At 34.3% G+C, this 22,778-nt stretch overlaps 2 protein-coding genes across 7 annotated transcripts in view; one reads left to right on the top strand and one right to left on the bottom strand.

Annotated features, from left to right (window-relative positions):
• Nucleotides 1-8,239: 8,239 nt before the first annotated feature.
• LOC150101740 (2,3-bisphosphoglycerate-independent phosphoglycerate mutase-like) lies at nucleotides 8,240-11,363 on the bottom strand. The gene has a single exon (XM_090400416.1). It carries the CDS (start codon nucleotides 11,280-11,282, stop codon nucleotides 9,747-9,749), a length of 1,536 nt encoding a protein of 511 aa, XP_090256542.1. The 5' UTR covers nucleotides 11,283-11,363; the 3' UTR covers nucleotides 8,240-9,746.
• Nucleotides 11,364-21,617: 10,254 nt separating this feature from the next.
• PIG-A (phosphatidylinositol glycan anchor biosynthesis class A) overlaps nucleotides 21,618-22,778 on the top strand; it is a 187,048-nt gene continuing 185,887 nt past the window's right edge. For 2 of the 6 annotated variants that reach the window (XM_090400371.1, XM_090400367.1), the window contains exon 1: nucleotides 22,228-22,293. Coding sequence is in view for 1 of the 6 variants with exons in the window: in XM_090400366.1 (XP_090256492.1) it covers nucleotides 22,678-22,693 (16 nt within the window). In the remaining 5 variants the exon portion in view is untranslated. Of the gene's footprint in view, nucleotides 21,729-22,227; nucleotides 22,294-22,538; nucleotides 22,694-22,778 lie in introns of those variants that run through there. The other 4 variants (XM_090400369.1, XM_090400370.1, XM_090400366.1 and 1 more) reach the window with 4 other exon arrangements.

Here is a 22,778-nt window from a genome sequence, read left to right as displayed (position 1 = left end):
CAAACAAGTTGTTCCTCTGTATCGAGCCTTGATAAGATCCCATCTGGACTTCTGTGCACAGTTATGGGCACCAGGGTTTCTTCATGATGGGGAGGAAGTAGAGAGGGTCCAGAGACGAGTGACCAAGATGATAGCAGGACTGTGGAATGAACCTTATGAGAATAGGTTGAGGATTTGTGGGTTGCAGAAATTGGACGATAGGCGAAAGAGGGGTGATATGATTGAGACATTCAAATTACTGAAGGGTTTTTATAAGATTGATCCAGAAGATATGACTGGTGGTGGGAGGACTAGGGACCATGCATGGAAGCTGGGCAAGAGCGTGGTTGACAAGGGTGTTAGAGCTAGGTTTTTTACTTGGAGAGTGGTGAATGAGTGGAATAAGCTTCCAGAGTCTGTTGTGGGCGCTACGACCATGAATGAGTTCAAGGCAAGATATGATAGATACTGTGTGAATGTTGAATAGTTGTTCCAGACATGATGTTAGGGCCTCCCTCGATGAGTCTGTCGACTCCTTGGAGTTACTCGGAACAATAATAATAGGCACTATGTATGCTAAATGAAATTGACAAACTATCTACTAGTTTGTTACAAGTTTGCTATAGCAAGCATTGACTGTAATTATATTTGGAACATAAAATTTATGCTTGGTGAGGATATATTTTGTTGGAGGACATAAGAAATCTTAAGGTGATGGTGGATGAGGATCTAAGATTTAGAGTACACATTGCCAAAACTGTAGGAACAACACAACGAATTCTGGGGGATGATGCAGAGGATGGGAACTTGTAGAAGTAGGGAAATTCTGGTTGCATTATATATAAGGCCTTGATTAGGTCACATATGGATTACTGTGCACAGATTTGGTCACCTGGTTTTCAAAAGCCAAAGAGATGTTGGAAAGGGTCCAGAGGTGATTGACTAAGGTAGTTTCTGATCTCTGGAATGTTGAATATGAAGAAAGGTTGAGAATATGCAATTTACAGTCTAGTGGATGGGAGGAAGAGGGGATAATATGACAGAGTTGGTAAGGGGTTGCTATAGGATTAATGTTGAAGATTTTTTTTTTTTGTAAAATGGTGGGAGATTAGAGAAGAATAAAAGGTCATCCCTGGATGCTGTATAAGGAAGGTGTGAACAGTTTTTTTTTTTTTTTTTGCATGGAAAGTCATGAATGATTGAAATGCCTTGCCTGGAGTGTGGAGTTGAGATGATTGTGCTAGAAAAGCCATATGTGCAGGTCAGCCCAAGAAGACAAACCTGATAGTGTGTTGATATCTGAGTGTTATCAAAAGTAAGAAGTAACATGAAATCATTCTTGAAGGAAACTATACAGGATTGTGTTTTCATAGCATTGAAGTTCTCAAGATTATCTTCAACCCATTGAAGTATAGTGAGATCAGAATTTAGGCATTAATTATGGAGGATCTTGAGGTTCCTAATGAATAATCACTATATGAATATCTTATCTTATTGTAGATGATTGATATTGCCAATTGTGAGAAAACTACCATTATCAAGTTTATTTGAAGCCTAAACTGATTTAAAACAGACCATAATTTGTCATTACAAACATTGTCTAGATAATCCAAAATTAGTTCAACAAGATTAATGTGTTATAGGTCTACACTTTTGTGATAGGAGTGTCATAAAAAATAATAATAAAAAATAAAAACCATTCACTATGTTTTGAGCAGGATAAAATTGAGTATCATACAAAAAGAAAAATGTGTATGAAAGTTTTATAAAGAATCAAAGTTGAGCAGGCTTTCAGAGGTGACCTGTATGTAGACAAATACACAAATATTACTAAAAAAAAAAATTCGAAAGACAATAATCAAATCATGAAGACTTAATGCAAACTGAATAAAAATTTAGCTTTTGCACTGTGCTAGGGAAGCTGAATGAAAATTCAGCTAGAGAAGCATGTGGTGAAGTTGTTTACACGGACAGAAAAAGCAGAACTCAAAAGTTCCCAGCAATTATCCATGGAGTAGGCAGACACATCATGGGAGTTCATTCAACTGACAACAAATTTATTGTACCAAATCTTAAAATTCTTAACCATCCCTGCATTAACAACATATTCCGGTAATGCAATCTATTCACTTACAATTCTCCATGAAAAAATCTACTCCTCACACCCTTACATAACAGAGACTCTGGTTTTTCCAGTCTCGCATTCTACTCTTTTTATACTTCCCCCCCTTGCCCATGATTAATTTGACAAAATCCCCTCACTAACTTAAAACATCTCTATCATATCACCTCTTTTCTTCCTATTCACCAAACTCTGCAATCCACATTCCTTCAACTTCTCTCTCTCTTCATAGCCAACATTCCAAGCGTGATATTGTTTCTGGATCCTCTCCAATGTTTTCACATCACAATGAAATCCAGGTGATTAAATCTCGATACAATAGTCCAAGTGTGGCCTGAACAGTGCTTTATACAGTAACACAACCACTTCCTTATCCCTATATGTTAGTGTACTTCTTATAATAGCAGCATTACAATGTGCAGTCTTTGCAACACTTGCAATATGCCCTCTAAACTTCAGTCTACTGCCAACCATCAATATAGTACACAGCCTTATATTTCTGCACTCCAAAATTTCAGCACCTTGCACTTATTAATATTAAAACTACAACTCCACTCCTTTGTCCAAGTCAAAAGTCTATTGAAATCTTTCTGAATAGAATTAACATCAGCAGGGCTACTTATAATTCTCCTCCCCAGCTTTGCATCATCAGCAAAAACTGAAGATCTGCAATTAATTTTTATCTAAATGAAGTCAGCATGTGCTCTGAGAAAACAAAGAAAAATGTAAAAGAAAGCAAAAGGTATGCATAAAAGTAACTAAACAAATGTCACAGAGAAAGACTTTCTAAAAATATGGAATAACGAGTACTGTAAAAGGAATTGTAGATGATAATGACATGAAAACTGAAGATAGACATTCTAGGTGTCTAAAATAATTACGATTAAAGAGTGCTAAATGAAATAGTGTGATGGAATGACAGAAAACATTCAATTGACATGTAATCAGGAGTATATATCATATCAATAATAGATAGAGGTTAATAAAAAAAAAAAAAGGCAAACACCTCAAATTGTGGAAAGGCAGTAGTTATCTGATCAGAAATGTCAGATATGGAAATAGTTTTACAGTTCCCACACTGCAAAATTCAGAAGGACTGGTCAGAGGATCAAATTCCAGATGATTGCAGTAGAGCTCTCATAACATCCATCTAAGGAAATAAAACTGAATGTGAAAAATAACATAAGAATTTCTTGAGTGTTTAGGTAAGATTTATGCAAGCATACCTGAGAAGAGACTCAGAAAAATTGTGGAAGGGAAACCTGGAGAGGAAACAATTGGAGTTCAGGACAAATAGAGGTTGGAATCAAATTTTAATTTTATGACCAAAATGTTGAAAAATCATGGAGAATCAGTATTTAAGTTTTGTAGATCTCTAACATGACAAGATGCCAAGAGAAAAGCTGTTCAAAATACTGCAATCATATGGTGTAAACTGGGCATCAGTTTTGAGCAATACATAATCTGTATTTTAATTAAAAGCAGTTAGAATGGAATGAGGTATGGAAAGATGTTAAATCAGATGTGAAACAAGGGTACACATTATCTCCAGTCATTCATCATTTAACACGTTCATTGCCAATCACGTGATGCGAGTTCTCATCAAACGGCCGATCACGCGTTATCGCGTGGACGTCGCTAACTAAATAAAGAAAATTTGGCCACCACACGAAATTCCAATTATGAAAGAGTTGGCATTAGGCATAATATCAAAATTGGAAATATTCAAACTCAGCTCTTCATGTTGATGATGTACTGCTAAATATATCTAATAGAAGTCTGCAGTATTTCCTAACTAAACTAAATAAATGATATAATAAATTTTGTATGAAAATATGCAATAAAAAGACACTATAAAAATAGGCTAGAACAGTGATTTTGAATGAAAAACTTATAGAATTTCAGTATTTACGCATAATTCTAAGTGAAAATAGCAAATCCAATAAAATTGGATTTGCTATTTAACCAACAAAATTAGCAGAGCTGGTATGATTGGGAGTCAACTTGATACATTTATATGAAATAAGAGAAATCAGTCAAAACACTAAAGTAGCTGTTGTTGGATTCTGAATATATAGAGATTTAAGTAATTATTTGCTTCAGAATCCAACATGCTCTTCCATCACAAAGGCTAGACTTGTAATTAATAATTAATGTAAATCACTTATTTATAAATTAATATTCATATAACTACCTTTAACTTTATTTAGTATTTAATTATTTAATCAAGGATATATATATTAATAGTAATACAACTCTGTATTTAAATATTATTGATTTATTTTATTTATTGCTATATTAATATAAGAATTTGTATTCAACATTTTAACTGCGTATTAATTGAAATGTAAATATTCTTATTTTATTCCTGTTTGTAGAAGTTTAACGTTATGCAATAGCTCAATTTTATTATATTTTGTTTTGTTGTCATGGAGACGTATGTAAGAGAGCGAGCACGAGTTTGGAACAGTGCATGAGGGAGAAAGCTGAAAGTTGACTGAAAAGAATTTTAGTTAAAGAGAGCACGAGAACAATTTAGGCGGGAAGAATGGATATAAAAGGAGGAACGCTAAAAAAAAAAAAAAAAAAAAGGCATTGGGTTGGAATCGGAGGATATTCTAATTCAGCATTCGGAGAAGGAATCTAAAAGGAGATTGATTCAGGGAATCAGAATGCGATAATAGTGAGTCAGCGAGTCACTCAAGTAGCTAATTAAAGTCCAGTAGTCGAGAAGCAGTTAGCTAATAAGTTGTAGAATAACAATTATAGCTACGGAAGACAGTTGAGTGACTACTGAATGACTAGCGATACTATAGTTGAGATTTGATTTCTGGGCCGACCTTTCAAGGGCACACAGAAACTTGAAGCATAGCACAGAGTAACTAGAGGCTGTAAAGTTGAAGTTAAACGATAGCTGTGTTTAGAATTATAGTGCCTAAAGGATTAATTGAATGCCGGAGGAATGGACAACTGTGCATATAAAATTTCAAGTTAAGGAATTGTGTGTTACCTTAATTCATGAGTGATCAGTAGTACTTCATGCAAGAACGTCTGATTATATGTATTGTAACCGTTAATTAATTCAGTTATTTCTAAGAAGATTTGTCTTAATGAGTGCCTTTTATTGTTTAAAGTGTTTAAAGTTACAAAAAGTGTTTGCATATAAGTAGATGAAGGAAGATTATCGGTAAGAATATTCCAACTATTAATATTCCTATACGGAGATATGTGCGAGTTTCATCCTAGAATATCCTTATATTAACAGTAACTATTGTTGAGATTAGCTGAAGTGTAGATTTAAAAGTGTATGCTTGTGAAGAGGTGTTACTGAATTTTTATTGTATTTGAAACTTAAGAAACTGTGAGATATTTGTGCAATCAGTTACTGAGGAACTTTGTGACTTTGAGCTTTACCAAGTAGTTAATTGAATTTTGTGAGAGCTAAAATGTTTATAATATCTTGCTTAGTGATTTGAACTTAAGTGTAAATTGTGATTCTAAATTAAATGTTTGTTTTGTTAATCTAAAGTTGTGTTTTGCCTGAATCTCTTTTAGTGCACCATTCATAAAATATTCGAAACAAAGCGGGAGAGATAAATAAGTTAAATATACTCGGCCAGTATATATAATAACAATTATAAAGGAGAGGTAGTTGAAAGTTGGTTTTTCTTCAATTCTTGAACTAATTCAGATATAGAGTGGCGCAGTCTTTAAATATAAATTTTCTCTATAATTGAATTAGAAATCAACTTGCAACCTATCAACTAGTTAAGAACATCGTAATAATTAAATATCGGAACCAAAGTATAGATTGAGAAGTAGGATCCAACACTGTATACAGTGTTCAACCCAATTTTAATTTATGAATCTGAGAGATGGGTTAGAAATAAAACACTTGAACAAAGGATGGAGACCACAAATATGAAAGTTCAAATGGGGGGGGGGGTCAAAAGAGTGAATACATGGCATAATCATTTCATAAATGAAGATACTAAGAACTTGACCAGTAGTGCACTCAGGATTTAAACTTGGTGGGGGCCCAGTTGAGTAGACAATTTGAGACTGCATACATTGCATACAACCTGTGACTGAGCATCTGCAGCAATCGCCACTACGATACCCGTGATCTCCTGTGGCCTGGCTCGGGCAAACGAAGTAGCGCTCGGTCTGCAAGAGCACTACTTTGTTTGCCTTGCGTTCACAGTGGCCTGGATTCCCAAGAGCTATAGGGTATTCCCACCTTATGTGGCCGCTAATTCATAAGTAGTTTAGAAATAGAAGACACAACATAAATTTTAAAAAAATGAATTTTAATTAGAAAAAGATTTTTGGAAATTTTTCTAGTGTTTTTTCCTTTTTCTTTTGGGGGGACCAGGACCCCTTGGCTCCCTCCCTGGGTGTGCCACTGACCTTGACAAACGTTAGCACAGGAATATAAGGAGAGCTAATCTAATAAACATAATAGAAAGGTTAGCGAAACAAGTGTTCTTTGCCAGAAAGGCAGGAAAAAGACCCAGGTGGAATGATACAGTAAGAACATCTTAGAAGGAAATATTGGAGCCTTAACAGATATGCTTATTTTGGAGGGAAAACTGTCAACACAAAGTTAGTGATAATATAAGCTGTTTGTATAATACTACTCATACTATCCTGCACTGCCTCCTCCCCCCTCTCCCAAAGGAACATATTTTAAGAATTTAAGATATCTTAAATATCTGTGTTCCATTCTAGGTTGATAAAAAGTTCATTATTTTTTTTTAATCTGGTAAAACTTATTAATACACTATCAACACTGAAATGACATATGAACAACTATGACTATGAACTCTTTATTGTATCAGCATACTGTGATAAGTTTGAATGGTCAATGGTTGGAGCTGTATAAACTTATAAATTGGGAGGGGAGGGATAGAGCGAAACAAATTTATAAGCTATATTTGCTTTTACTGACAAAGCTGTATATCGAATGCACCAAAACTAATGCTAGGATCATTATTCCAAAAACAACACAAAAAATTGGAACAAGAAATTCGAATGGAAATAATTTACTTCTTTCAGCTACTTAATGCAAGTTCTATCTATGATGGTCGCTTCATTTTATAGTTCAACAATACTACAATTGTGCATATGCAGGTGGAAGGCAGCAGCATATGATTTCAATCATAATGCATAGTAATATTTAAGACTGTCTTAAGTGTTTGGCATTTAGGTGATAATGGAATATAGGCTTTGGTCTGAATACATTTTAAAAGGAAAGAGCACTTATGTATCAAAATTAAAATTTGATTATAATGCTGTACATGGTTTACATGAAATATGTTTCAATGTAGAACCATTGCATGATAGATGCAAATTTTTCATCTGCATGTGTAACTTCTGATTCTGCTCTAGGCAACAAAATGCACATAGTATTATTATTATTCATGACACCTCCAAGGAGTCCAAAGACTCATCGCGAGAGGAACACACACATTTTATGGTACTTCCACCAACAAAAGGGAGTAGGTTACTTTTATTATACCCACCACCCTAAAATGGAGTTAAATAAGTTAACACTATTAATTCAAAGTCTTGTATGTTTTACGAATTAATGGAAGCCTCACCAGTATCCATGATATTAACAAAAAAATATATAATGCCATTTTACATGAATATGAAAATGCATATAAAATTTCAGGCATAGAAGCAAAAGATTATTTAGGTTATCTAAGAAAATAATTCCTCAAATGGCAAACATCGTTTTCTCTCTCTCTCTCTCTCTCATTCATAAAGAAACAGCTTAATTTAATTTGATATTATAATTTCTTTGATGTAATTTAATTGGACTACACAAACCTATAATTTCCTTCTATTCCCTTAAAAATTGGTTTTATTATGGATGAGCAAAACACAACAGAAAAGAATATCGTTACAGTTAAAGCTTTGTGTATCAGTTAAAAACAGAGCAAAAAAAAAAAACAATGAAATTTTTAAGAAAAAAAAAAATTTTTTTTTTAAGTATAACATGCCATTTTTTTCTTTTTTGCAACACTCTTACAAATAATTTTTTAAACTAAAATGGAATACTCTTCTAAATGAATGCCAAGTTAATGATGTATTCCAAAGTTTTAGAAAACAAACTTTTCCACTGGCTAATGCAAAAAAAAAAAATTTTAATTACAATAAATTGTTACAAATGATGCAAATCATTCTCATATTAAATAACTCAAATTATAATGTATCAAAACAAATTTGTTTGTGTGAATATATAGCTATTTCACCAGTATTAACTACATTTAATAACTTAAAAAAAAAAAAAAAAAAAAAGAATTTACAAATTAGCAAGTAATATGTTTTACTAAGTGACTCCAAAAGATGTGTTTCATCCTTTCATACTGAGTGGAAAGTAAATTCCACGTTGTTTAACTATTACTCTGTTCACCTAATTAATATCTTGAATATACAAGATGTAAGAAAATATATTAATTTTACAAGTAAATACAATGAAAACAGCCCCATTTTGTGACTATCATGGCAAGTCAAAAAACAATTATAAAAATATGACAATAATAATTTATAAAATAATTAAATTACTACCAAAACAAATCAATCAGATGTATATAAACAAAAACTACTAAACAGTTAAAAAAAAATACATTTTCTAAAACAGCTACAAAAGACTCATTTAAACAGTGACAGCCCAATATAACTGAAAAATACTACAGTGTAAACTTTTTTGCATAATTCATTAGTTAAGTAATGCATTATATGTTCACATTACTTTATGGAATAAATTAAAGTGATAAATCACATTAATGCAGTTGAATGTAAGCTTCCTACTAAATTTTACTGTGTAAAAATGGAAACTACTATGCAAAAAATGTTATGCATGATCTCATAATTACTTTGTTAAAAACTCTAGGTGAACTAATTATGACCATGAAGAAAAGTATTCTAACTTACAGGGTTAAATTTGGTATTCCAACTTTCAAGAATTGATAGAGTTGTAGCATTTATACTTGGTGGGGAGGGGGGGGGGATGTGTATAAGACTATCCAATTGCAATTTTCATTAGAAACATGGCAACAAAACATAATTCGTGAATATTTTTAAATAAAATAAAGACAACTAAGCTCAGTGAACAACAAGTGATGTCTCCAAAATAACATTACAAGCTTTCAACAATGTTCTGTTTATGATTTGAATCAAGTGGAATGATTTCTTTTGGTCTGGGCTGTAAAAATAGTAAATCTGCTGGAAATAGCACCTGAAATAAAAACAACTTCTTTCCATAAAATGACTTGCTAGAAAAAATAATAATAAAGATAAGTAAATTCAGTACACAATAACAGAAAAAAACTGATGCTTTCTCAAAAACACATTACAAGCTTTCAACAATGTTCTATTCAAGTTTTAAATCAAATGGAATGATTTCTTTTGGTCTGGGTTGTGGAAATATGTAGCCTAGATCTTTTGGAATAGCATCTGAAGTAACATAAAGCAACTGCTTTCCCATAGAATGACTCACTATAGAAAAACTTTTCATTTCACATATGTGAAACCCATTTTCAAACTACAAGAAACCATTTTACATCACAAGATGGAGTGGCAATTAATTCAAAGTGATTTTTCTCTTCTATTAGCACCAGATGTTCACAACTGGTGCTCATGGAGGAGCAAGCAGAGACTGGCCAGTCATTTCTGGTGGAATATCAAATCCCATAAGATCTAATACTGTTGGCGCAACATCACAAAGTGCTGCATTATGAGTAATATCCTTAAATTTTCTAAAGCCTACCATGCAAAAAGGCACTCTATTAGTAGTATGAGCAGTATGGGGCCCACCTTTTTCATCAACCATCTTTTCTGCATTGCCATGATCAGCAGTCACTAGTAAGGTATATCCACATTTCTCACAAACTTCTGCAATCATTCCAATAGCTGAGTCTGTTGCTTCCACACCTTTAACTGTCGCTTCTGCTACTCCAGTATGACCAACCATATCTGGAGGTGCAAAGTTGCACATAACAAATGGATACTTGCCAGTTTCAATAGCTTTGACCATTTCTACTGCAACCTCATGGCAACTCATCTCAGGTTTCAAATCATATGTAGCTACTTTTGGTGATGGTACCATTAATCTTTCTTCTAATGGAAATGCCATTTCTCTTCCACCATTGAAGAAAAAGGTTACATGTGCATACTTTTCTGTTTCAGCACAGTGAAACTGGGGAAGGCTTTTGGAAGAGATCCATTCAGATAAAACATTTCTTGGAACAGTTGGAGGATACAAAATACTAAAAGGAAATTCCTTCTTATATTGTGTCATTGTATAAATCTTCAAATTTTTGGGTATTTTGTCAGTTTCAAAGTGCTGCTGGAGACCAAATGCTTCAACAATCTGCCTCATTCGATCAGAACGAAAATCAATAAAAATTAGGACATCATTATCTTCTATAAGACCAGTCTCATCTATAATAATAGGCTTTAAAAATTCATCTGTTTCCCTCTGATCTTCTGAGGCATCGTACTTCTGCTGAATGAAATCAACGACATCATCTGCAGAAACTTTTGTGCCATTCCCTTTCACCATACCTTCATATGCAATTTTTATTCGTTCATATCTCTTGTCTCTATCCATTGCATAATATCGACCTGTTATAGTAGCAATTGAGCCACACTGCAATTCTTTCAATTTGTCCAATACTTGTTGTACATACCTCACTCCACTAGTTGGACTTGTGTCTCGTCCATCTGAAAAGAAATGAATAAATACTTTGGGCACTCCCTGAAGTTTCGCACCTTCTATTAAGGCAAATAAATGATTGATGTGTGAATGAACTCCACCATCACTAACCAAGCCCAGGAAATGCAATCGACCGGAGTTAGCCTTTGCGTGTTTACAAGCTTCAACAAAATATTCGTTATGATAAACTGCCTTACTTTGGACATCTAGATTAATACGTACAATATCCTGATACATCACTCGACCTGCTCCAATATTCATATGACCAACTTCGCTATTGCCCATAAGGCCATCAGGTAACCCTACAGAGAGACCGGAGGCATCCAACGTGATATACTGATCGGATATTTGCGAAAGGTGATCCATAACTGGTGTTTTGGCACGTCGAATTGCATCGAAGCCATTGTCAACACTAGAAATTCCCCATCCATCGATCACTATTAAACAAACGCTCATTTTAACTTAGAATAAACACGACCAACGAGAGTCGCGAATAATACTTCTATGAAGCTAACAAACGTCCTTCTTTAACCTTCACAGTACATATCAAAACATTTAAGAACGCACGCGCAAGCACATAACTCACTCAAATACGTCTCTATATATAGTAGCGACATCTATATCAAATGATAGAACTATGCATTTAATCAGATAACCATTGAGTTTATATAGTAGCGACATCTATATCAAATGATAGAACTATCCATTTAATCAGATAACCATTGTGTTTGCTCAAGAACGCATCGCCATTTTCTACACCAGTGTTAAGTTATTTAAAGGGAATTTATGAAGGAAATTCCATAAAGATTCCATAAATCTTTATGGAATAATAAAAAAAAAATCAGCTAACGTCTTTTATTCCCTTATAGGGGTAGGCGAGTCCTTTATACCCTATCTAGCTTTTGGAGACTGAGTGGGCAGTTCAATCTCCACCAGTAGCCAATCAGTGATAGCTGGCCCATGTCTATCACTAATTATAGCAGCCACCGCTGAAGAGTCCGGCAAACAAGTGCTGCCATCTCTTAGTACCTAACCCTAATAAGATTTGTTACTGTCTGAAATAATGTGGGTACCACGGTCGATTTTCTTGAGTTTACGGGATAAAAAAACCCGCTTGCCCGTGCCAGAGATCGACTAACTCGGGAATCGGTCGAAGAAAGGGTTAGAAAAAAGTTCCTTCAGTCGACAACTAGACTTGAACTTAAGTCTGACTTCGAGCGATCAAGCACAGAGGACGCAAGCGCCACTTCCACTGAGCTACACAGGCCTGGACTATGGAATAATAATAGTTCATAAATTAAAATAACTAAACACTGGATTTATTTGTCGTTAAGATTTAACACCACTAGCCACCTACTAGTTTCGCCACATAACCTAGTAGCTTCACCTGGGTTTTGATGGACATAAAAATATGAATATGCAACACGTTAATTATGAATCAATACATCATTAAAAAAACCGAATGTGTGGGAACCGTTACACAAATACAACAGAAACGTGTGGAGTGTGGATGCTGCACATAGGCATTCATTGTTTAGTAGGTGGATCCAATAGTTAGCACAGAAATTAAACTCTGTTGTATTTAGAGATTTAATGAGTGATTTCCAAATGTCACGCAGAATCAGTCATTGGTTTCTGTTTGGAGTACCTTGTGAGTGGATTTCCACTTTAGCCTCTTTGATATTGTGGGAGTTGTAGTCTTCTATATAACTTCACATCAGATTACATGGTCATTAAGGAACACACTGACAAGCAGAGATAAAGAAGTGATTGTCCCACTTTATAAAGCATTAATAAGACCCCATTTGGACTATTGTGAACAGATCTGGTCACCTCGATTTCTTGGTCATGTGGAAATGGTGGAGAGGATTCAGAGGCAGGTTACAAAAATTGTTGCAGGCCCGTGGGATGTCTCCTAAGAGGATAGATTGAAAGTCTGTGGGCTTCAAAAACTAGTTGATAGACATATGAGAGGAGATATGATAGAGGCATGTAAATTATTAAAAGGATTTTATGGGATTGATACTGATAACCTTTTTAAGAGCAGTGAAGGATGGGAGAGAATGAGGGATCATCCCTGGAGATTGTGTAAGAGTGTGGTTAACAAGGGTGTGAGGACTAGATTTTTTGCTTGGAGGGTTGTATATGGGTGGAATGCGTTGCCAGAGGTGGTTGTGAATGCTTCATCTGTGAATGAGTTTAAGGGGAAGTATAACAGGTATCGTGTGAATAACGGTTGGTATGTCAATGTCGGGTCTCCCGCAATGAGCCTTTTGACTCCATGATAATAATAATGTGATAATAATAATAATAATAATAATAATAATAATAATAATAATAATAATAATAATAATAATAATAATAATAATATATGGCATAGAGCTCTTATCTCATTCAATGCTGTGGTGGGTATGGGAGAAATGGAATGCCAAGCCTGAACTCTTCTCTCTGTTGTTATTGACTTCTCCGATATGTTCCTTTTCTCTCATTTCTAAACTTCTCGAAGTTTACCCAATGTAATTAGGGACACAAGAACATGGAACATTGTAAACTCCAGGATGTTTGTTGAAAGAGTTGTGATTCTTGGGTGAGTGTAACACATTTCGTACTGTCATGATGGATTTGAAGGCTATTCTAATGTCATGAGATTTCAGGAGATTAACAACATTTTGGAAAGTTCGCCCACAAAATGTATGGAAATTGAAGTTGTGCGATTAACGTCATGGATCTCTCGTAGAGAGGGATTAGAGACCAGTAATCTTTTTTGCTATTTTTTAGGGTATCCATTGTTGATCAATACTCGATAGAATGTAGTTCTTCTGTTAATGTTTCTTCATCTCTTATAATAGAAATTGCCCGCTTTTTCAGCATATGTACAATGACCAATTTTTTGAAATTATGGTGCAACTAGGAGACATGTAGATAACGACCTGTGCGGCTTACGATACACAATAAGAAAAATGTCCCGTCTGCTTGTTTCGTAATCAAATCATCTAGAAAAGGTAATTTTCCTTTATTTTCAAGTTCTAATTTGATTTTATGGTGGAAGGAATTGATAGATGCCAGAAAATCATATAAATCCTCTACACCTTGTTTCCATATGATGAAGATGTCATCTACATATCTCCACCAAATCAACTGTTTAGAATATGTGGATAACATATCCCCTGCCTGCAGACTTATTCATAGAAAAGTTCGAAAAAGACTGCAGGCAGGGGATAGAGAGTTTCCCATTGCAAGCCCCGAAATTTGAGTGTAGATTTTTCCATTACATCGGACAAAAATTTGAGTTGAGACAATGTTTATAGAGTTGAGAGATGTCTTGAGGGAACAGATTATACATAAGTACCATACTTTCGCCGACAGGAACATTCGTAAATAACGATACAATATCCAGACCAGCTAGAATGCGTGTTTGTGAGATAGAAATTTCTCCTAATTACTCTACAAAGTGTTGTATATTTTTGGTATAGGTGTCCGTGTGTCTAATGTATTCCTTAAGAAGATTAGCATGATGCTTTGATAATAAATAAGTCGGTGAACTAATACCATCTACGATAGGTCAAAGATAGGCTTACCATATGTACCGTTTTGAAGGGGACAGTACCGTTTTTTCATATTTCCCGGCTGTCCCATCGTTTTAATAAAAATGTCAATTTTGTCCCGTTTTTAATTAAAACAATAAAATCATTTAATATTGGTCAATCATAAATTATTCGTAATAACCTATAATCGTATATCAATATCATGGATACCAGTAATTTGTATAACCATGCAGTCGCAATGTTAGATACTAAATGCAGTGATTCATTCAGAGAACATAAAAAATACATGTCGGCAACAGTTGCGCGTCTCAGACCCCGTCGTCTGTTCTGCTGTAGCGTTAGTGTTTGTTTTGCCTGTATGCTAACCGGTGGATTTTTTTATTCAATGCTGGTGATTTAAATTTCATATTTTTAAAAGTTTTAAGTCTTATTTTTAGAGCTTGACGTCCATCCTTGCAATGTCAAAGAGGTGAAACTGCAGTTTTAATGACGATCTCCTGAAAGAATCCAAATTTATGAAACTGGACAAGCTGTATCTTGATGGAACAAAAGTGGCATGTCAAACTGTAATGTCCATTTTTCAGTTGCTCATGGAGGCAGAAGTCACACTAACCAACATCTACATAGCCAGATACAAAAGGATGCTGAAAAGACTTTGGCTTCATTTAAAAACATCAGCTCGTTTATGGTGAGACATGAGGGTGATAGTGAAAGCGATAAAATTGCAGCAAGTGAAGCTTTTGTTGGTTATCATTCTGTGCGGCCAAAGTTTTCGCGCAAATGACTGCTTGTCGGCATTGATAAATAAAATTTATGAACAAACATTTTCTTCAGCATTTACCAAATCAGAAGCAATAATTACCAACGTTTTATCACCATACATATTGGGCGAAGAAATAGAGAATTTGAATAAAACAAAAGCATTACAGTCAGTTTAGATGCATTAAAAAAATACACCAAACTTTTCCAATCGTTATGCTTTTTGGAAATTGTATTCGATTAGTGACCCTCATAAAATCTATAATTGTGAGGCAATTGGTCACCTGGAATAAAGAAAACATTCTTGTATCTGATAGATGGGTACAGATTTTTTATGAAATGAGCGAAAAACGCCTAGATTTTCAAGACTTGTAATATTGTAGAGTATATTCTTTGTCTTCCAGGAAGTATAGCACCTGTTGAGAGAATATTTTCTGTTCTAAACAGTATGTAGTAAAAGGAGAAATCTGGATTAAGTGTTGAGACAATGAGGGCTATGTTAGTTGTAAGACAAATTGTGTCATGGAGTGTAAAAAGTTTTATGATAATGTGTTGAAAGACCGAAATTTGCAGCGTAAGATCACTTCATTGGAGAAATATTCATGGTACGATCGTGGTGAAACACATCCCCCTCTATGTCTACCTAAATGTTTGTAAAGAATAATGGTAAGCTGAATATGTTTATGTAATAAAACTTTTTTTTACCGTTCTACTTTTTCACGAATACAGAATATTACATAACCCCGTCCCATTTTTGCAATCCCAATGTCCCGTTTTTGTCTCAAGGAAATATGGTCAACCTAGTCAAAGAGGAACATTAATCTTGTGTACTTTTGGCGATCCATATAAACGTGGAGTTAAGGGATGCATTGATATCGATTTTTTTCTTAAGATCCTTGGGCCATGTAGTCCTGTTACGTAAAACGTATTCGTTTCTACGTGACCTGTCCAAGTAGAGTCGTAATCTAATAGAGAGTAAGAAGAGTTATCAGAAAGTGAAATTGAAATTTTGGACATAAGTGTTATAATATCTTTATTCTTCTTTAAATTACACAGCTGTTTTTTTAAGGAGCTGATATTCTTTTTTAGGATGGCTTAAGGCTGAAAAGGCAATTCAACTGTGAACTTGAATACAAAAAAAAAAAAAAATCAGCTAACACCTTTTTATTCCCTTATATAGGGAGTAGGCGAGGCCATTTAGCGCTATATAACTTTTGGAGACTGAGTGGGCAGTTCAATCTCCACTGATACCCAATTACCTCTCATTAATTCTGAACGACACATGTTGACGAGAAGCACGCAAGTGCCTCCATCTTATGGTCGCTAACGCAAATAGTGTGGGTTTTACGATAGATTTTCTTGAATTAATGCCTGAGTTTCCAGGAGAAAAAAATCCAGCTTTTCCTTACCAGAGATCGACTAACACGGGAACTTGTCGAAGAGAGTTTTAGGAAAATAACCGTCGTCCGTATGCAGAACGAATTTAGGATGATCTTTCTTTACGCGGCTGATGGATACAAATTGTATTGATTCTATGATAGGGATCTAAACGGAATTTCCACAGGATTACTAGGCTTCTGATATAATATTATATTTTGAAAAAAAAAATGACAGGGTTTCATAACAACTAGACTACATTTTAACATAGTCATTGATTGGATTATGAAAAATATTACAAGTATAAGGTAAAGAAAGGAATAAAATGGAATCGACCATAACAAATTGTACTGTCTAGGTTATTCAAATTATATAGTTCCGATATCAAAACACACTGATATCCAAGCAAATAAGACAGCTGAAAAGGTGGACTTATATACAAATAAAATAAGAACTTCTTTAAATTCTCATAACTTAAGTGAAAATTTAAGTTACGACTTAAAAATTTAATAACGTACATTGCAATAAAGAAATGTCTGTACAGTAACACGGAAACTACGTTTGCTTGCACAGTGTTAGACCTTCACGAACAAACACAACTGACCCGATTCTTGTAAAAGAATAATTTTTGAGACTTTCCTAAAGTCCCAATACCTATTAGATTATACCAAAATCTCAATACTATAATATTTCAGACATAATGGTGACCTGTTAGGTGGGACATGTCTGCTGTAATCTCTTCCCAGAATGACTTCATTCAAAGTAAGTTCCGAGATCACTGTTTTTTATTTATTCATCGTTGTTTATTTTATTTATTTATTTCACAGTAGACGAAGTAACGAATTTTACTTGCTCGGAGATCAATGTTGATAGTGAAAGCTGATTCTTCCAGGATATAATACAACTAAAGCCAAAAAAAAAAAAAAAAAAAATGCTTTCAGAAAATTGAATAGTACATGGAAATAATTAAACTGTCCTAAAAAAAAAAAAAAAAAAAAACTAAAATAAAGATGAGAATAGCTATGTGATGATTTTGCATTTTGCTATTATACTGTTCAGAGGAATGAGAATTGACTAAGAAACAGGAAGAGAGGATTTGTTTGTCTGTTTCTATGCCTCTGAGCCAAATTAGTTTTCAAACAGAATGATTGAAATCTATTGTCGACAGCGTATAACAAACGATTCGTTTTATATACGGACAAAGCGAAAAAAATATTGTCCGTGAAATAAAAAGACGCGAAGGCAATGGACTGACTAGTAGTCAGAATAGATAGAGCGAAAATTCAAAGGGTAACTTTGATATGGATCCCAGAAGATGAAGAAGAAGAAGGGAAATGAGAAATAAAAAGCATAAATTGCATTTCTGAATTTAAAAAAATGCAAAAGACATTGACATGTGGAGAACATGGAACTCACTGTTCTGTGTCATGCAGCACGGCGGAATAGACATGTTTCTAGAAAGAAATTGGCAATAATAATAATAAATGATGGTGGTAATATAATGGTAAATATGCAATTTATATATCATGCCATGGTATGACCTATTCTTAAATATGGGAAACATTTTTTCATTTCTGTATTAAATAAATTCTAGGACGAACTTTATTTCCTAAAGAGGGTTGTCAGAACCTCTTTTTAGCGCTAGCTTTTAGATATCAGTTTATACGCATAACCGTGTTAATAGCTACCGATCATTCTGAAGCTATTATCACGACTAGCCAGAATACTACAGAGAGTTCTTGCTGATTCTAAACTGTAGTGGGTATCATTGTGTATTACCGAGTGTAGGTAAGAGGGGAATTAAAAAAAAAAAAAGGAAGAAATAGCTGATATGTTTCTTGAATAGTTGAAGGTTGTGGTTGCTGGAAAAGACAGAGTGAGGAACACTCTTCCAGAAATCAGACGCAGATGGAATGAAATATGAGGCTAGTTGGTTGGATGAGTTGAAAAGTGAATGGTGAATGGAAGCTGACGAGCAGCTGCTCATGTTAAATAGAGGAACAATTGTGGCTAATTAAGATCTTCGAAAGATACAAAGCACAAACTGAACGTCTCTTTGAGAGAATTAGTCATCAATTTATCTGGTAGCCCTCTTGTGAATAGCATGAATGAATGCTAATGTGAGGCTTTTGGTTTTTCCACTCGAAGCGAGCTGTATTCATTGTTTGAACAAACTTGGAATTTATACAGTGTTAATGGTAGTGTAAGTAGTCTAAGTGAAAAGTAGTGCCTTATGTGAAGAGATACATCGTGTTTTTTTTTGTTTTTTTTTTTGGCAGCGGCAGAAATGACTCTGTGTTCGTTCCTAAAAAGGCCAGAAGTGCAGATCAGTCCAAGAGAAGATATTTGATCACATTTTGATATCTAAGTGTTATAGAAAATAAGGGGAAGTTATACGAGATGTTTCCTACAGGAAGGTATACCGGCTTTGTGTTATAGCGTTGAAGTTCACCAGATCATTTTTAACTGATTTAAAGCATTTGTTATAGAGGATCTTGAGATTTTTAATGATTGGGCACTATGAAGTTTTTCAAACGAGAAGAGCGGCAGCTACTTTCATTAGAATAGCTATGGATAGCATTTGATTCACTTCATCCAATTCATTTATGAACTGGAAGAAGAAGGTGGTTAAAAGTACAGATCCCGGGGTACTCTCGCATTGGTGAGGAAATCTTAGGCGAGGAAACTATTTATCATGACATGTATTCAGCACCATAAGAAGAAGCTGGAAATCCATATCCAAAAGGTTATAAGCAATTTGCTAAGCTTACTCATAAGCCAGAACAGATCAAATTTCTTAGAAATATTAAGATTGATTACATGATTTTCTTCGAACTTTTCCAGAATCCGGAGCGGCCAAATCCGTTTTGTTGGTCATCAATTAGGTGATAGGCCTCCAGGTGTAGAAGTTGGTTGCTGCTAACTTCTCCGTAGTTTTTGAAAAACCAGAAGTGAGAGCCATTGGACTGTAGTTTACTGGTCGACTCTTATCACCTTTCTTTGAAAGGTACTGAATGTAGGCTTGTTTTCATGCTGTATACCAATCATGTAGAAAAGATTGAAAAAGCGATATCGGATAGGTGTCAATCCTGATGCACAAGTTTTTAGCCCATCGAAAAGAAAACATTGGTACCAGATGCCATCTTCGTATCCGAGTTATTCAAGATTCTTCTGATTTCTTTCTGGTAGAAAATTAGAGGCAGCATAAAGTCAGTATTTTAGTAGAGGGATGGGTTCTGTGCCATGATAATCAATACAGGAACTTGAATAGAAAATTAATGCCACTAGATTAGCTTTGTCTTTACATATGATGTGGCGATGTTGCAACAGTACCATTTGGATGTGAATGCGGTGTAAGTGTGGGTGTGAAGTAGCTGTACTCCATCGCCTTGGCTAGAGACTAGAAGGCTCATCTGCCATTAGAGCAAGAAGCAAGTCTATTGTGTTTGGCCCCTTTTAAAACCCTATTCAGACTTATTGGTTGTTTGTTGCAGTTGTTTCGAGATGTAACGTTTGATGAGTGTTATGGTGAAGTTTTAGTTTCAAGCTATTAATGATATGCTGAAAATTTTTTTGGATTGCCTTAGAACACTTGTAGGAGAACCAAACCAGTGTAGATTTTTGACAAGGCCGAATGCTTTTATTCCCGTTATAACTATTTCTGTTTTTTCTTTCTAAGCAGTGTTCGGATCAGGAGGACTGATGTAGTTGTCAGACAACTGGAAAGAAGTAGGAGTAGAATTCAAGGAGGCTGTCTTATTTGGCATAATGGCAAAGGAGAGTAGTCTGAGAAGGCTAGTATAGGTTGTGTTAAAGTGCAGGAAACTTGGATCAGACTGTGGTCTGATTTACTAAGAGGAGAATCAGTATCCACCGTGTATTTGAAATGGAAGCTTGATAGCAGGAGGTCAAAGGTGTTGTCAGGATGGTACTGTTGTCTGTTGTTTTGGTAAGAAGATAGATTATCTCTGTTCGATCGTTGTTAATAGCAAATATCCCTGTAACCTTGCTGCTGCTTTATCATTGTAACCGGAAAAGGGAAACCAATTTTAGTTGTGGACATTTATGTCCCCCAAGGAAATCCCACATAGTGTAACTTATGAGTTGAGATTTAAAAACTACTGCTTTCAGAAGAAAAATCCTATTTCTCTGCACCAACAGGTTAAATGTCATCCAGGACTTGAAGAATGTCTTTTCACATGAAGGCAAGTTAGCCAGTTTCATGTGGAGGAGAATGGGTTTTCTTCCTGGAAACTCAGGATTTTGATCCTGCAAATATAGGCAAACCAGTCAGGAGAACACCACGCAAAATTTAAGATGTAATGCATTTTTCTCACAGCGTCAGTACTTTGGCCATATTTCTAAAGCAAGAACAAGAACAACAGCTTGCTCCAAGCAGCTACTAATTTGGGGAATGGCTGGAAAAAAAGATCTAAAATTTTTTTTTTTTTACTAAGCAACTAGAATCGAAACTTTAATGGTCTTTCCCCCCCTAAAGGTTTAGCATAATGAAACCAGAAGCATTTCCACAAGGTTACAGAGTCACCTTTCAAGAGTTAATTTTAATTAGTGCAAGCTATTATTATCCCTATTAAATTATAAACTAAACGTTATACTTCCATCCATCATCATTCTATCAATTTCATTTGTTATTAATATTTTTTTAAAAATTAAAAATAAAATTTAGACTGATTTCTAAAAAGCGTTTGCGTGATGAGATTAAGCTTTGGGTTATATTACTTGTTCGACATTACTTGTATGTGTCGTAGCGCCTATGTGGCATGGCAAAAATCTCGCTTGTATCCACAGCACAACCTAGTTCCTCATTAGAGGACATTTTCTGAGCTTTCTTCGTCGGGTTTTGGAGTTAGTGGATATCAGATATGGTGGAGTAGATTTTCCTAACTGAAACGCCAACACGGAAAATATACTAGTGTGTTTTATATAACTCACCTTTACAGTCAGTGATTTCCGCTAAGCATTACATCCACGAGATTGCGGTAAATTCTCTCTTTCTCCTGAAAGCCTGAATTTATTGACAGCTTGAGCGCACTGTCTGTGAAGGTTTGAATGAAGCAAACTGGCTGCCATTTATCTTCAAAAACGTTAGTTAGGCTGGAGGAGCGTTACCAGAGCAGCCTCCTTTTAGGAAATAAAAATAGTTAGAAGATATCTTTAATATATGTGTCGTGTTCACAATAGTTGGAGAACATCATAAAAGGTTTGTAGCTCCATTTATTGGTTAATTTCCTTATACAAAATAAATAAATAAATAAATAAATACTATCCATTACTATTGTAACTTAGTAAATTTCTTTAAAAAAAAAATCAACCAAAAGGAGCAGGTATCACAGTATATGCATATATTTAAATAGTTTAATGTATGATTAATAAGTGATAAATCAATAAATAGTAAATATTATTCAGTATCAAATTTTTCTGGAATTTTACCGTTCGTAATTTATATATATATATATATATATATATATATATATATATATATATATATATATATATATGTATATATAAATTATATATATATATATATAAATTATATATATATATATATATATATATATATATATAAATTATATATATATATATATATATATATATATATATATATATATATATATATATATATATATATATATATATATATATATATATATATATATATATATATATATATAATATCTTCAAGAGCAAAATTATCTTTTAATATCGAATAACTTTTTTTTTTTTTTTTATCACCAGGTAACGAAATCATTTGTCATTAAATACTGGTAAGTTAAGTTAATTATCACTGTTAGCATTTCGCGTTTTGGGAGAGAGTTGGTTAATTTTTATAGTTATTTACTGCTCTCTTATAAGTAGGAGAATGTATGTGTGGAGGGGAATAAATACATATACTACAAGAAATTCCACTCTGTTTTTTTTTTTTTTCCGATGTACTTGAATCCTAGTTTATGAAACATTCAGAGGAGTAACTTAGTCTTTCAAGAAAAGGATTAAAGCAAATTTATCGACTTTGAAATATATGTAACACGGTCAAAATTTCTTGGGATGATCCGAGTGTCGCGCATATCCCCAATTCTCAGGTATCGGAGAGAAGCCCGTCTCCGAGATTGATACCCATCTAACACCAGTTACCCTCAAACTAACTGAAAATGAGACTAGTAGTAGGTAATATGTATCGTTTCCTGAAATCCATTAACTTCGCAATCCGCTTTTTTCGCCATGTGCTTCTCACCCATATATTGTAAAAATA

Source organism: Typopeltis vanoorti, chromosome 11, assembly GCF_054136105.1.
Source record: "Typopeltis vanoorti isolate ZY-2024b chromosome 11, IOZ_Tvanoo_1.0, whole genome shotgun sequence".
NCBI lineage: Eukaryota > Metazoa > Arthropoda > Arachnida > Uropygi > Thelyphonidae > Typopeltis > Typopeltis vanoorti.
This window is presented reverse-complemented; position numbering and strand designations above follow the sequence as displayed.

Excerpts from the sequence above, each read along its gene's own strand:
- LOC150101740 (XM_090400416.1), bottom strand. The coding sequence starts at position 11,282 with ATGAGCGTTTGTTTAATAGTGATCGATGGATGGGGAATTTCTAGTGTT.